General features: G+C 49.4%; 1 protein-coding gene across 1 annotated transcript; it reads right to left on the reverse strand.

Annotated features, from left to right (window-relative positions):
• Positions 1 to 1799: 1799 nt before the first annotated feature.
• On the reverse strand, positions 1800 to 2579 carry LOC135909950 (micronuclear linker histone polyprotein-like). Its single transcript, XM_065441956.1, has one exon. It carries the CDS (start codon positions 2577 to 2579, stop codon positions 1800 to 1802), a length of 780 nt encoding a protein of 259 aa, XP_065298028.1.
• Between the last annotated feature and the right edge of the window lie 12776 nt (positions 2580 to 15355).

Raw genomic sequence — 15355 nt, forward strand, 5'->3', positions numbered from 1 at the left:
ATGTCAGCGGCCTCCCGACACCGGATTGGTGGGACCTGATGCCATCGGTGGCCCAGGCACCGGATTGGGGGAAGTGACTAAACAACGATCACGCAAGGCATAAAAGGAGCTACGGACGGCGGGAGTGATCGGTGACTACCATTTCATCATCAACTTTTCTGTTTTACTTTGCATTTTCTTGTACATTTGTAAAAATATACGTGTTTGTCTAACGTCCTGAACATCGGACCCAGCCTCGCGCTCACTCACCCCTCCACGAGGAAAGAGGATCCCACGTCTTCGGACCCCGAGTCGCAACAATATGGCGCGACGACGCCTCGGCGGACACTGCAGTGGTCAGGACCGCTGACACACACTTCACCATGAGCCTAGAAAGGCTTTTGCCTCAAAAATTAAGGAGCTGTATGCAAAATTGCTAGAATGAAAAGCATGTACAGCATGCGTGATTACCTCAAGCATGCTCGGTGGCTATTTGCAACCGCCCCGTTTCAAAGAGCACGCCAATAAATCATGATCACCATCATCAAGTGCAAAAGAGGAGTCCCCAGTATCGGCCTCGTTGACAACTAGTTTTGACAGTGGCAATACGTTTTTTGCTACGCTGAGTCAATGCTGAATGAATGACTGTCGACAGTCAATGTGAGATTTGTTCAGCTAATATTCTTTTTCTTCTTTTGCGGCATGCGACCTCTGCCTCCCCCCCCCCCCCCCCTCTTGCGAAGAAAATTCCTCACTAGTAGCAATCGTAGTGAGATGCGAAAAATACGACGATAAGACGTACAAATGTACACCACTAGCGCTTGTGGTTTTTATGTTGTGTCTTCACATCTTTGTCTCGTCCATGTCACTGAAACCATAAAATTATCGGGTTTTACGTGCCCAAACCACTTTGTGGTGTTTAGGCATGCCGTATATATATATATATATATATATATATATATATATATATATATATATATATATATATATATATATATATATATATAGAGAGAGAGAGAGAGACAGAGAGAGAGAGAGAAAACACACCAACAAGGACGCCAAGGGCAGATTAGGGCACATACGTTGTACTTCTTAAATAATTCTAGAAATGATCAATGATTAAAAATGAAAGTTGATGTAAAAACAACTTCCAGCAGGTGGGATGCGAAGACGAGGGTTCGTATCGAACCTGCGGTCAGTTGTTTTTTAATCCACCTTCGTTTTCTTTAATTTATAATTTATTTTTCCAATTAAGAACTACAATTAACGTCCGCTGCGCTCTCATGGGTGTCTGTGTTTTTTTATTTGGCTACTAATGATGGTGATAATAAAAATCAGGTTCGTCCGATATACGCAGTTTAATCATGGATCAAACACGTGCGACGTGCTGATATCGCATTTCACTCTCATTTAACCGTGAATCGTGGCCGTCTTTTTTCACTTGCGCTGTCCGCACATGCAGCGTTGCCAACCCTCGACCACTCGGGCCGATGGAGCTCCGACGAGGAGCTGCTTTAACGCTTGCTCGATTGGACCTGCCTTACAGTGAGCGCTACATTTACCTTTAATCCCGTATTAACTTTAACGAACAAGAGAATAACATACACCGTGGGCAACAACACCTGGAAGAAATAACTGAACAACAGTTTAGCGCCTTCGAGAAATTTATTGTGAACCCCTTTCGAATGACGCAAGGCAAGATTTCGGGAATGAAATCACGTCGCCTCCGAATTATTGGATCTTCCGCGGGGAGCCAATGCAAATCCCAGGTACCGATTTTCGCTGGATGTGACCAGCACGCTTCCGCGATCACGATGACGTCACTTGCCCTTTCCACTTTCCTTGGCCTTGGCAGCACTCGTCCGCTTGGCCCGCCGTGATTTCGACGGCGACCTGCTCGCCGCCTTCTTCGACTTCACCCGCCTACCTCGACGGCTCGACGACCTGCTACGGGCGCGGCGGTGCCGTTTACGTCCGCCACTCTTGGTGGTCGCGCTCGCGGCAGACGAGCCGCTCACGGAGCGGTGGTGGCGTCGGCTCTTGCTGCGTCCCCTCTTTCGGCCGCTGCTGCTCTCCGAGCCGGTGGTCGACGTCCCCCGGCGACCGCCTCTGTGCTTGCGGCCACCTCGGCCGCTGCGGGACGAGTGTCGGGATCGGCCACGGCTCCTTCCCCTCCTGGCATGGTGGCTGCTGCTGCCGGGGGAGAGACTACGCGAGCGGAGGCGACGCTTGGTACCCTTGGCCGCGACCGAGAAGGCATCGCTTGTGGACGGGCTGTGTGCTCGAGTGCTGCGGCTCACTCTAGGCGCATTTTGTGAACGCCCCTTGCTGGTGGGCGGGTCGTCCATATCGGCGTCTAGGGTCGGTCTTGTCTTAGCAGAAGCCCTGGTGGTGATTGCTTTCTGCGCCGCCGGCTTCACTGACCTGGACCTCGTCGTTGGTGTAGAGGAATCCTTGGTCGCCTTCCCGCGTGGCCGCTTGACGACGGGCGCCTCTTCAGATGGACTGCCCCCATCGTCGGCAGCAGCCCGCTTTCGCTTCGCCCGGGTGGTCTTGGGCGGGACCGCTTTCTTGTTGGCCGAATGACCCTCCTCCGTCATGGCGGCAACAGCTCGGCGCACTCCCTCGGCTTGGCTCCTCCGTCGGCGCGCACTCCCGCTGTCTCACCTGCCGTTGGCCTCCGCCTAGAGGCTGACAGGGAATCGGGTGGCAGGCCTGGCTTCCAGAGCAGCCGTGCCCGCAGCGCGAAGACAGCCGCCTGCCGCGTTCCAACCGAGGCTGCTCGAGCCGCACTCGCGAGCCCCGTGGAACGGCGCGTGAAGTGCCGGGCTTCTTTCTCTTTCGGCGTGCCAATCTTCTGGCGAGCAGCCCTCACTTTTGCAGCATTCCAATGCTTGGAATGGTTAGCGATGTTAATGCAAACCTCCCAAAAGTATGCCACATTTACTATCAGTCCGTTTTAACCTCAATGTTTAGTATTTACGGAGGCTTCGGAGCGGGATACAAGTGAGCATTGTACTCGGGCATTTTATTGTAATCGCACTTGTGTCAGATAGGAGCTGTGTAGTACGGTTATAACACAAAACTGTACTGATGTATATGTGTGTGGCTAATAACTGGATTTCTATGCTATTGTATATTAAGTCGTTTTCAATGAATAGCTCTGTATTATTGGTTCTTTCCACTCGTTCGATGTAGGGTAATGTATACATATTCCCAGTGCTACTACTTTTTAGTAGAACAGTATACTCTCTGCTGTAATGTACGCATAATCATCGAGCAATACTTCCCGTCAAATTTGATACGTTAGCTGGTATAGATATTCTATATTGAAAAAGCCTCCCTGTGCCTTAAAACGAGGCCACTTTGAATTTATTGTCTAGGTATTGACTACTGCGGGATTTCATTTCGAGACTTATATTCAGGCGCATAATTTTATAACAGCTCGAAAAGCGAACCGTTCGCTCTCCCTTATGTGATTGGTCAGAATGATGCTTGTTATGAGGAAAGCGCAATATTCACCAATCACGCCAGGACACATGAACGGTTTGGTTTCTGAACGGGCATGATGGTTGCATGGCCCCCATTATCCGACATGTTGACGCCCTAGTTGGCGGTCGAGTAGTCATGTTTTTTCTAAATTCGTGCTGGGAAACTGAAACATTGCAGAAATCGCGTCTGCGCTGTAAATTGTAGAGCAGGAACCCCTGCAATGTATTTTCAATTTCATCGTAACGGGGTGGCGTTCCGTAAATTCTTTTTTTTTTTTTTTACCCGGTGCGGTGCCTAAGCGCCTGTCGATTTGGGCTGCCAAGCACGAGGTCGAGGCATGAAATCCCGGCCAAGGAGGCGGCGTTTCTCTGGAGGCGAAATGCAAAAGCGTCCATGTCTTGTGTATTGGGCACGTGACGTTGAACTGGGCTGAAATCGCAAACATTTTCCACCATTACTATTGGTTTGGCAAACCGTGCAAAATATGCTAATCTGCGGCGATTTATATTGGCGGCGAGAGACACCTGCACGGGGGATGACCTCGCCCGCGTCGAATTCTTGATTCGTCGCGGAGATGGCTGGGCGCTTCTTGAAGTCGCCTCCCGTGTGGGATTCTTGATTCGTCGCGGAGAAGTGGGAGCTCCCATCGCCTCGTGGTAGGCACGTGGTGCTCGTAATATGGCACAACGCTTTCGTACATTTCTGCGTCAGCGTGACAGGAAAGACGAGCCATCTCTTACATTTGTGCAATGCATATCGTTATACAGCATGCAAAACAATAGTTTAAAAACTCAGTTACTGGTAGAAGTAAAGCATTCATGCTAGGCAGAGAAATCTTAACATGGTCACTGAATAAAAAAAAAACAACACAAAAGTTTAAGATCCTGGTTCACATTCCCAGGCCAAATTCTTATCTTTCATATATGTTGTGAACGCCTCGACAGCGAAGACCACTACAACGAATTTGCCTGCAGAACGAAGTAATTTTGGCGCTCGCAATGGCTCATTTGTTGCTTTTCAACTTAATGCACAACGCTGTACCACCCCTGCCATACCCAGGCGTCACGAAATTGCGCTTTCTGTTAGCGCTAACGGTGCCGTTAGCGTCGCAATCGACGAGCACGCCGATGCTGGAAAATATCCAACTGCAGTGCTCCAGAAGTCACTGAAGTGGTACGCTCTCAGTGCAACGCATCAGAGGGCGCGACGGCTGAAGAATACGTCGCGGATGACAACGATTTGATGATGAAATCGTAATTGACCATCGGTGGCGTCTTAAAAAACATTTGAGGCAGAAAGGAAGCAAATGTCAACGAGGGCAACTGTGATCAAGATTCCTCTGAAGGGAACAAATATTTTGATGGCAACGGAGGCGATGAGGATTTTCGAGGATCTGCAGCTTGTGGGCATTTGTGGAATTCGACGCGCCATTGCGCGGGCGCATTTCACCTATGCTCTGCAATCCTTAAGCCACATCGTGCTTGCTCCGAACCAGTTCTCAGCGGTGGCGCCCCACTCGCGATGGTTCGCGGTGAGGGCGGAGCTAGTGACGCCACGAAGTGGCCCCTCGTGGTATACTGCCGTGACGGTAGCGGCTCTCTCCCTCCTTGGGATGGTGCGCGGTACGTACATGCTTCCTCTCGTCCGCCGACACCTTTGTGACTAGGACTGAGCTGACGCACTGTGCCTTTGCCCGTACGGGGAGCGCGTACCTCGTGTTGATCCTATCCCGACGAAAGCCGAAGAACGGGTGCCTAGTGCTCGCGCGAGGTCGTACCGCGCCGAGCCGCACTTATCGGAGGCCCAAGCCAAAGGAGATGAGCCCGCGTTCTCGCGAGTTGGCCCATCAGTTATCGTGAAAGCGAGTAGCACAGCCGCCGGGACTTTTCCTTGCGGCGTGTCCCAGCTGGAGCGTGTGCTCTCGCAGCGACGTGCTACAGGCGCCCCTCACTGTATTTTCGCCCTTGGTGCGGGACCCCTTTGGTTCCCCGCCGTCCCGGGACCGGGCGTTCGTGCAGTGTCGGGTGCCGTTGGAGACAATAAGCGGTTTCCGTCAACTTAAGGCAATACTGTGTTCTTGCGTGCGTCGCTCGGTAGCCCCCTGTGGCCTGAGCTCGCGCGCAGCGGCGCTAGAGGCTGATGGCTGACGCGGCCCTGCGGCTCGCTAAGCTCGAACCCGCGGTGGTCGGTACTCCTGTGAGACACGAGGATATATACCACAAGCTTTACTTCGCATATCTCGTACATTTCATTGCAAGGCATGCTGGGAAACTCGGTGCAAAATTATGGGCTGCAGTGGCACATTCTTGCTTACTGTGCGCCCTCCCCCCACGCATACACACAAATAATGACTTATTTCCCTGAGCTTCTCTTGGATTCGTATTAAATAAAGGCTTTCTTTTGCTGAGCTATACGGTGACCTGTATGATGAAGGAATTTGGATATCCTTAGCTTTTCGTTTTACAGCGATTCGACTCTGTATAGGCAAGACACGTATATGACTTTCTTGAGAAACAAATAAATAAACATATTAATTAGTGCACAAAATGGTTTCTGGTGGCTTGTGGTAATGCGGGTCATGATGCCTATCGCTGTCGGTGGGGGAGCTGTGTGTTTGGGGTTCAAAGCGTGGCGTCGAAGGCTTCCATGTTGACGTGTGGCGAATAAAGCGGATGTAAGGTCGCATCCCGTGGATTTGGTCGTCGCAAGCAGGAGGTTGCGGTAGTCGATAAACATGGTCGCTCGAACACTAGCTGTATTCGTCGTCGTTTTATCCTTTGGGACACCGTGTTCTGCCCTCCGTAACACACACACACACACACACACACACACACACACACACACACACACACACACACACACACACACACACACACACACACACACACACACACACACACACAGATATATATATATATATATATATATATATATATATATATATATATATATATATATATATATATATATATATATATATATATATATTTCAATAAATTAAAAATTAGCGAAAGAATCGTGAAAGGGAGAAGCGTTGCTGCAACACCGAAATGTTAACTGAGAGCAGCATGAGACGACGAAGAGGCGAGCGGTAGCAATGTTCGCTCATTGTATATGATGGTGCGTTTCGGTGACGCCGCTGCTTAGTGGAAGATGAGCACGGACCCATGCGTGCTGAAATACGTGACGTAATTTAACAGTGTCACGTGTGGTAGTCCTCGTGCGTAGACGTGGTATATGACGCAGCTTGCTCTCGACGCGAACCATTATCAACCGTGTTCTGCGGCGGCGACTGCGGCCGAGGCTGCGTATGGCGCGGTCACGCAGGCCCTATCTCGAAAGCCAGAGCACCGAGTGCTGATATCTTTGCGCTGTGCTCTCGCCGCTTAGTCCGCGTTGAAGCGAGAGAAACAACGAAGGTGAATTTGCTTGCTGCTGCGAGCGCCATCTCGAAAGCGATCGTCTTACGTGACGGACGGACGGACGAACAAACGGGTTTCCTCGTCGGATGGGCATAGAAATGCTTAGACACTTAAGAATCAATAAAATTGTTCGATCGCAAGATTCAAAGAGATGACCCCTAACACAACAGCCCGATGCCCCCACCATTAGACCGCGGGCGCATAGCCCAGTAGGTGGAATAGAACAATGTTGAGCATTTCCCACTTGCATGCCAACTGTTCAGAGGCCTGGTGCGTTTTATTACAATATCAACTATACGAATAATCCATGGGATCTTTACCGTGGTCAATAAAAACACATAAAGGTACTGATTGCCTTAGGTATAATATATATACGTTTCCTGAAGAACATCTCACGTTAACTGTATACGCTTTGCCTTTGCGTCAGAGCGTGAACCCCAGTTGGAGAAATTGCTCTAGGCGTGTTCGTGTTCCAATCGCACCGACTGAAGCAGCTGTATTCGAAGGCCTGAAGTTAGACAGTTTTGCTTCCTGGAACGAATTGTAACACAGCCATGCAGACCCTGCCAGCTGGGACCCTCGTTTTCCCACACATAATTATACTCTGTTTCAGATATCAGGTGCGACGCTGAGGAGACTGCGCAAGAAGTTCGGTCACGATTAGGGAGTTTTAGAATAGGGAAGCCAAGCAGTTTGGGGACCCAAGATAATTGCACGCCGCAAGTGCGCATGGGCGGAACACAAGCCAGTCTTGTGTTCTTGCGTTCGCGTTGACCCAAAGCCCAAAAAATCGAAAACTTGCGTTGTTTCAGGTGATTTTAGGTGTTTTTAGAGGCAAGAGATTTAGGCCAACGTCAGAAGACGCTAGCTGACCTCCGGTCGGCGTTAATGAACCAGCCTTGGGTTAAAAAAGGCAGAAACAAGTTGTACGAACAACAACATATTCAATAATTTTATTAGAAGCTATCCCAAGCCTTTTTTATTTTAAAAACGCATTCCTTGAGGTTTCATTCGTAAAAAAAAATCTTGCTGTTGTTGTTGTGTACTTTTTTCTTTTGCTTTGAAGCGTCTTCCATTTTCACCACTGCGTTGCCACGACGCGCAGCGCAACGATGCCCTTGTCCCAGTTCTAAATCTCCGACACTCCTCCGAACCCAAGAGAAACCAACGCAACGCGTGTTGCGGTCCCCATTCTAAAACTCACGAATTGATCATTGCGCGCGTTCCGTCAATACTTCGGTGCGCGCCAACGGCGTCATCCTGAGGCTTCCGCGACGGGCTGTCAAAGAAAGAAAAAAGTGCAAATAAAAGCAATGAAAAGCAAATTGATCTAAAACGAAGCATTAGCAGCCGTATACCCCAGTTTGCTTGTTTCTATATAGGCTTTTTTCATTCAATACCGAGCCCGTATAAAGAGTACTTTCGCAATACTGTGATAAAACCATCGAACTATTTCCAAGTGCAAACGCAGCCACTGCTAAAAGCCTCTCTTATCTGCACTGCGTTGAGCCCGATGTCTGAAACGGAGTATTTATAATAGCGATGCTAGCGCCCGTCGATGCGGAGTTTCTCTAGCGAAACATCACGACTCTCACACCGCGCGAACATTCCTGCGCGCGATGTAATTGTCAGAGCACCAGCCGAGATGCTCTGGTGAAACGCTAATCTCACTGTGAAGCAAGGCGCATCTGCACATACTCGCCAAGACCACTCCGTTAGTTCAGGCGCTGGCAAAAACGTGCTGCACGCGTGTGCGGCGCACGCTGCGCAACTCAACGCCGATGACACCCATGACATGGCACTGCGCAAACGGGAGAGGCCATGATGTTTTCATCCCCATTTAGCTGCTCTGCTGCCTGCCTCTTCGCTCGGTTTGCTGCGTTCTTCCGCTACATTACTTTGCCTGTGGTGTACTGGCGTGGACGGCCACGCTTCGCTACTGCCGAGGTTGCGGCCACCGCCGATGTAGATGCTTCAGACTCCATAGCGGTACGTGCTGCCCTAGCCCGCAAGCAGTACCAGCCTGCGGTGCCAACGCCGCATGCCAACGACGTCCTGCGCGACGAGAGACCGAGCAAGCAGCAGCGGCCACCAAGGCTGGCAGGCGAGCGCTGCAGCTAAGCCCAGTGGGGGATGGAGTTATAGATCGGGACTGCGCGCCGGCTTTCGGAAGCGAGGTAGGGGTGGCGTCGTGGTGATGCCCTCTTTCCTCAGACAACACTTGGCGCGCTGGGGCAGCAGCAGGTGTTACCTTTCGCGCGCCCTGCTCCGCCGAGGCGCGCTCGTGACGTAGCCTGTCCGTGGCGTGCGTAGCAGCCAATGGGAATTTAGGTGCCGTTTCGCTGCTACAGACACCGGCTCTTTCGCTCAATGGGCCACGTGATGCTTTCACAAGAATAAAAATGTCCAACGGCCGGATTCAAACAGAGGACGTCTGGCACAGAAGCATGATACTTCACCCTAAGGCCACGGACGCTTTTCCTTCATAACGGCGTGCTTCGTAATTGGATTCTTGTTGTCACGCCTCAAAGAACACGTCATTACACGTCAAAATTGGGGCCGATCTCGAAATAGTGCAGCCTAAAAATGTGTACCGATCCCAAAGATTGCGCAGTAAAGAAATTACGAGTCCGACACTCTTCCTACTCTTCATCTCACGCGAGGAGTGACGCGATTAAGTGCAGTGTCGAGTGACTCCGCCCCTAGTTCACCCCGAACTCGCTCAGGAAGTATTTTTCATAGTCTTCAGCTGTATGTTGAATCGCCTTCCAACTTTTTATTATTTCTCTCGCTTGCGGGTGGACAGCAGCAGCACAGCGGCGAAGTCAGTTTTTCTGCGGGGAATGATGCTCTCAACTCACAGGATCAAGGTTTAGCGAATAAGGGCGCGAGCCGCGCGTCAGAATGAATGCTCAAATCTCCGATTCCGCTACATACATAGCAGTGAACGCTGTGGAAGCTACGCAAGAAGTTCGCTCAAGCAAAGATATAACTCCGCGCGCTCCGTCCATGCTTCGCTGCGCGCCAACAGCGTTCGCTCCAGCGAGCATTCACGTTAGGCTCCTGCGACAGGTTGCAAATAAAGAGAACCCCGAACAAACAACAAAAATAAAAAAAAATGATGTGAAACAACGCATTAGCAGCCGTATGCCACAATGTGCTTGTTTCTAATGATGGCAACTTGTTTCATTCATTACTGAGCCTATATAAAAAAACCGTTGCGCAAAATTGCGGTAAAAAGAAACACAAAACTAACTATATCCAAGTCCGAACCAAGCCACCGCAAGAAGTCTCTCTACCTTCCACAGCGTCGACTGATATGTATGGACGGTGTATAGGTATCTGTACCCGCCGTGGTTGCGTAGAGCCTGCAGCTAAGCACGACGTCGCGGAATGAAATCCCGGCCGCGTCGGCCGCATTTCGATGGGCGCTAAATGCGAAAACACGCTTGTACTTCGATTTAGCTGCACGTTAAAGAACCCCTGCCGGTCCAAATTATTCCGGTGCCCCTGGCTACGGCGTCCCTAATAATCAGATCGTGGTTCTGACGCGCAGTACCCCATAATGTACCACTAGCATTTTCCTGTACCTGTGAGTGTTGTTGAAAGCTTGCGCGTGACCGCGTGCTCGTGGCGGCTCGCGCTTAGTTGGGCGTTGCAGCGACCGTTCCGCTATCCGCGAGAGAACACCATCATATTCGTTGCCTGAGGGGGATGACCGAGGTTTGCAGCAATGCGAGAACACTATCGAATCTCCCTTCTGAAGAAAGGTACAATGCTTGCTGGAACTTTGGTCACACTGAACTAACAACTCTACGTTTTGTCTATTGAACTTCTTTTGAGCTTCGAACCAATACAGATTATTAAACGAATACGATGCCCGAGACGCATACGATGCGCACTGGAAATATAAAGTCATGTTTGGGGACTATAAGAATAATGTATCATGAACGACATAAGATTAGAGTGTACGGTAATGAAGATTCCTTGTCAAAAGTTATCACAATATTGTTGGAGTATATTAGAGCCTACATGGTTCTCCTGGTTGCAATGACATCAAAAAGACAAAGATATGAAGACATAACATAAATACCACAAGCGCTAGTGGTGTACATCTTGTACGCCTTCTTATGGTCGTATTTTTCGCGTCTCATTACTATTGCTACTATAGTCAGAAATTTTCTTCGGGGGAGGTGGTGGTGGTGGGGGGGTGTCGCATGCCGCAAAAGAAGAGCAAGAATATTAGCTGACCCAATGTCACATTGACTGTAGACAGTAATTCATTAAGCATTGAATCAGCGTAGCAAAAAACGTATTGCCGCTGTGAAAACTAGTTATCTACGAGGCCTATAGTGGGGACTCCTCTTTTGCACTTCATGAGGGTGATCATGATTTGTTGGCGTGCTCTTTGAAAAGGGACGGTTGCAAACAGCCACCGAGCATGCTTGACGTAATCACGAATGCTGTGCATGCTTTTCATTCTAGCACTTTTGCATACAACTCCTTAATTTTTAAGGCGAATGCCTTTCTAGGCTCATGGTGAAGAGCGTGTCAGCGGTCCTGACCAGTGCAGTGTCCACCGAGGCGTCGTCACGCCATATTGTTGCGACTCGGGGTCCGAAGACGTGGGATCCTCTTTCCTCGTGGAGGAGTGAGTGAACGTGAGGCTGGGTCCGATGTTCAGGACGTTAGACAAACACGTTTATGTTTACAAATGTACAAGAAAATGCAAAGTAAAACAGAAACGTTGATGATGAAATGGTAGTCACCGATCACTCCCGCCGTCCGTAGCTGCTTTTATGCCTTGCGTGATCGTTGTTTAGTCACTTCCCCCAATCCGGTGCCTGGGTGACCGATGGCATCAGGTCCCACCAATCCGGTGTCGGGAGGCCGCTGACATCAGGTCCCACCAATTCAGAGGTAGGTTGCCCTTTTCTCTGACGCCGATCGTGCTCGGAGAGGTGATGGCCGGATCATCGCAATGAGCGCGTCTCCGGCTTGGACACGCCAATTTTTGCTGCTGACACGTGACAGCCGTATTATTGCTAATCGCTGAAACCCCTCATGAAGAAGGTATACCTGCGCTGGTCAGAATTCATCCGTGTCGAGAACCATTTTGATGAGGTCGTCGGCCTGTTCCTCATAACCGTGCGAGCGGTGATCCAGGGGTGTCGCGGGGTGAACGGCCGATCACAACAATATGAAGACCGATTAAAGACAGACTAAAGAATGAAAAGTGATTGATAGTGACAGTTAGTGATTGATAACGCTATGATAGAGATTGGTAGAGGTTAAGAATGACTAGTAATTACTAAAAATGAACGCTAATGACTTCTAATGACTACTAAGGACAACAAAACGACTAACATGTGTAACGACGGCTTGTAATGACCAAAGTTGATCAGAAATTGCTAGAATTGTCTAGTAATGAGTAGTAATGACTAAAACGACTATAATGACTAAGAAATGACCAATATGTCGAACGACTACAATCAGTTAGAAATGACTAAAATCATTAATAATGTCAATTAATGACTAATAATGACTGAAATGACTTGTAATGACTACTGATGACTACCTAATGACCAATATGTCTAAAGACAACTTGTAACGGCAATTCATTAGTAATGACAAAAACGCGTAGTAATGGCCAGTAATGACTAATAATGACTGAAGTGAATTGTGTAGACTATTAACGAATATGATATGACCAACACGTTTCACTACGGCTTGCAATGACCACAATTGATTAAAAATGACTAAAAATGCTTAGTAGTGAGCAGTAATCACTAAAAGAAAGAAGAGGCAAAGAGAAAGAGGCGAATGATAGGAGAACGAAGAGCAGGCTTTCGCCGTTCACCTCCGAAGAGAGACCTTAGGAGACCCAGTAATTTTTTTATCTTGCACGAAACCTCTCTATCTGCGTTGTACCGCTTCACATGCTTGTAATGCATCTGGTCTTATCAATTTCTTGCCTGTATTTTTTTTATGCACTGATACTCTAAATGTCTTTTGCTTACCTCGACTGCTGAACCGTTGATGATTCGCGCCGCTTTAAATCGAAGCGCATCTGAAAGGTGTACGTTGCCTACGGGGCTCACTGGGTGAATCACTTCTCATTCGATTAGATTGCACCGAGTGGCTTCTGCATTATTGCTGCAGCACGCCGATGCCTCATTTTGTTGTGAAAGTTTCCTCCGGTCTGTTTTTCTCTTTAGGCGACCAGATCGATCCTCACATAACAAGGCACTGCCCTTTGCGGCATCGTACAGATGTTCCTTTCTCATTTCTTTCCTTCCAATCTCGTAAATCTCCGTGGCCTTTCTTATTCCCATTCTTTGTTTCCCTAAGAACACTCCTGTCGTGTAGTGGAGCCGACCAGAAGCCGTCATTTGATCTGCGAAATGCATGGCGCACCGGTGCCTGCCAATGCTGAGAAACGCATAACGCGGCAACCGGGATCCTATCTCGCACTTCTCTCTGGACACGCTGCGCCATCTGATGGCGCTGCCGATAAGACGGCGCGTGGCCTGCGAGACAAGAAGCATCGCGCGCCGGTGCGTGCGAACGCTGAGAATTGTTCTCTCGGTTGCCGAACACTCCGTGGCACATACTCAGCGACCCAAGCTAACGGGATGTTCATTGAGGGGCGGCACATACCCGATGCATTCACGGCGCAGCTCGCTAAAGCGTTGGCGTGAAAGGCGTGCATTGGAAGCGGGACACACACAGTGCGTTTGTGGCGGAGCCTGCGAATGCGTCGGGTGGAGGTCCTTGAAGAACCGTTGCTATAGGCGGGTGCAGTACCGGGGGACTCCGCCCTTATCTCATCCCCGACTCGCAAAGGAAGACTTTTTCATGTACTTTAACATCATCAATCGTCTTCCAACTGTTATACGCTAGGTTCTGGAGATTTGTGTGCGTAGGCAAAAAAAAAATGGTGGCCACCGCAGGGCTAGAACAGCTAAATCATAAAGCCAGAGCGTATAGCCGGGTATGCCCCAGCTGCGTTTAAATGCGAGAATTGTCAAAAATTATTGTGATAAAAATGTCGTAATAAAAATGGCAGTGGCTTAGCTCGGCTATGCCAAAATATACATAGCGAAAGCTAAGGCATAGCATGGTTATCCTTGTTAACCTTGATTGCGGCGTTTAGCCTGTCGTTTGACGCGCTGTTCGTCTGTTTCCTGGGCGATTTGTGTCCACTTCATCTCGTTCCGATGTCGATTGCAGGCGTTCTGGGGCCGAATCTTATAACGGTTCGGAATACGAACCGTTCGTTTCGCCACTTACGTCACTTGATGTGCCGCTCCCAAGCCGGCGGTGCAAGAAGGGGAGGACGCGACCAATAGATGAGAGGGTGCCAGCTCTGAAGTGTACGTCAGTCTATGACGAGCTGAATGTTTCTGCTTGCTAAACAAAGGTAAAATATAAATTAAATATTACACGCCAAGTTTTGAAGTATAAACTTGTGGTGATGGGCGTTTACGCAATGCAGAAGTAATTTATTAATGTCATTCTTTTTCATTGTCAGCCCACAGGCGGTATCGTAAGCGTAAATGTGTTGGCCACGGAGTGGGCAGAGCGCAGCGCTATGTCGTCTGCTACCAGGAGCTCGCACGATGCATGCAACAGGAACGCACTACGAGCACTTCTCAAATAGATAGCACGACAAAACCGTGAACTGGTTCTTAGGGACACCTTTACTAGTCGACTATATCAATTTTCCTTCTTTTTTCGCCCTTCGTCATCGGCTCGGACATGACTCGCTCGCCGCCGCGCTGCCGCTATCCCTGCGATCTGCCCCACGGCGCGTCGCGTGATAGAAGCAATGGAACTTAAATCGAACATTACGGTATACGGGCCCTGCATTTCCTGCGCGAAGTCAAATCGAAGAGTGTGGTGCTGACGGTGCGCGCTGTGCCGTGAAATTGACAAACAAAGTATGGCACTCCCGAAATAGAGAAAAAAGGGCAGCCAAATAGGAGAGCTCTACAATACCTTCCCGTCCTGTCTGTATAGTTTTATCAGCCGAACGAAGGAGGCGCTGAACCAGCCTAGGTTGAACCCTTCTGACTGCTGAACGGCGATCTGCGAGTTATTCACACTGGCGATAGCACTGGGAATTCAATCTCACCATGCAAATATCTCCTTGGCATTGACTTTGAAGCTGAGGTCTTTGAGGCATTGACTTTGAAGCTGACCCAGCTCTTCAACGGGCCAACACAGTAATTGCGAGAGCAACTTTGTGGACAATGTCTGCAGCAGAGATCTAGGCGATTCCGACGAATGGTTTGCGTCCGACTGAGCTCTGAGAGCTGCAGGCCGGTGGCAATGAACCCCAGCGCGCAATATTCCTTCCTCTGCGTGGAATGGCCACTCGTACGCTTGCACCCGAGTCTCCTCCATTTGATAGCGTAGCCTGCAAAAGGTCTACTTAGAAAGCCAGCAAGGGCGGCGCA

This window comes from Dermacentor albipictus, chromosome 1 (genome assembly GCF_038994185.2).
Source record: "Dermacentor albipictus isolate Rhodes 1998 colony chromosome 1, USDA_Dalb.pri_finalv2, whole genome shotgun sequence".
In the NCBI taxonomy this organism is placed as follows: Eukaryota; Metazoa; Arthropoda; class Arachnida; order Ixodida; family Ixodidae; genus Dermacentor; species Dermacentor albipictus.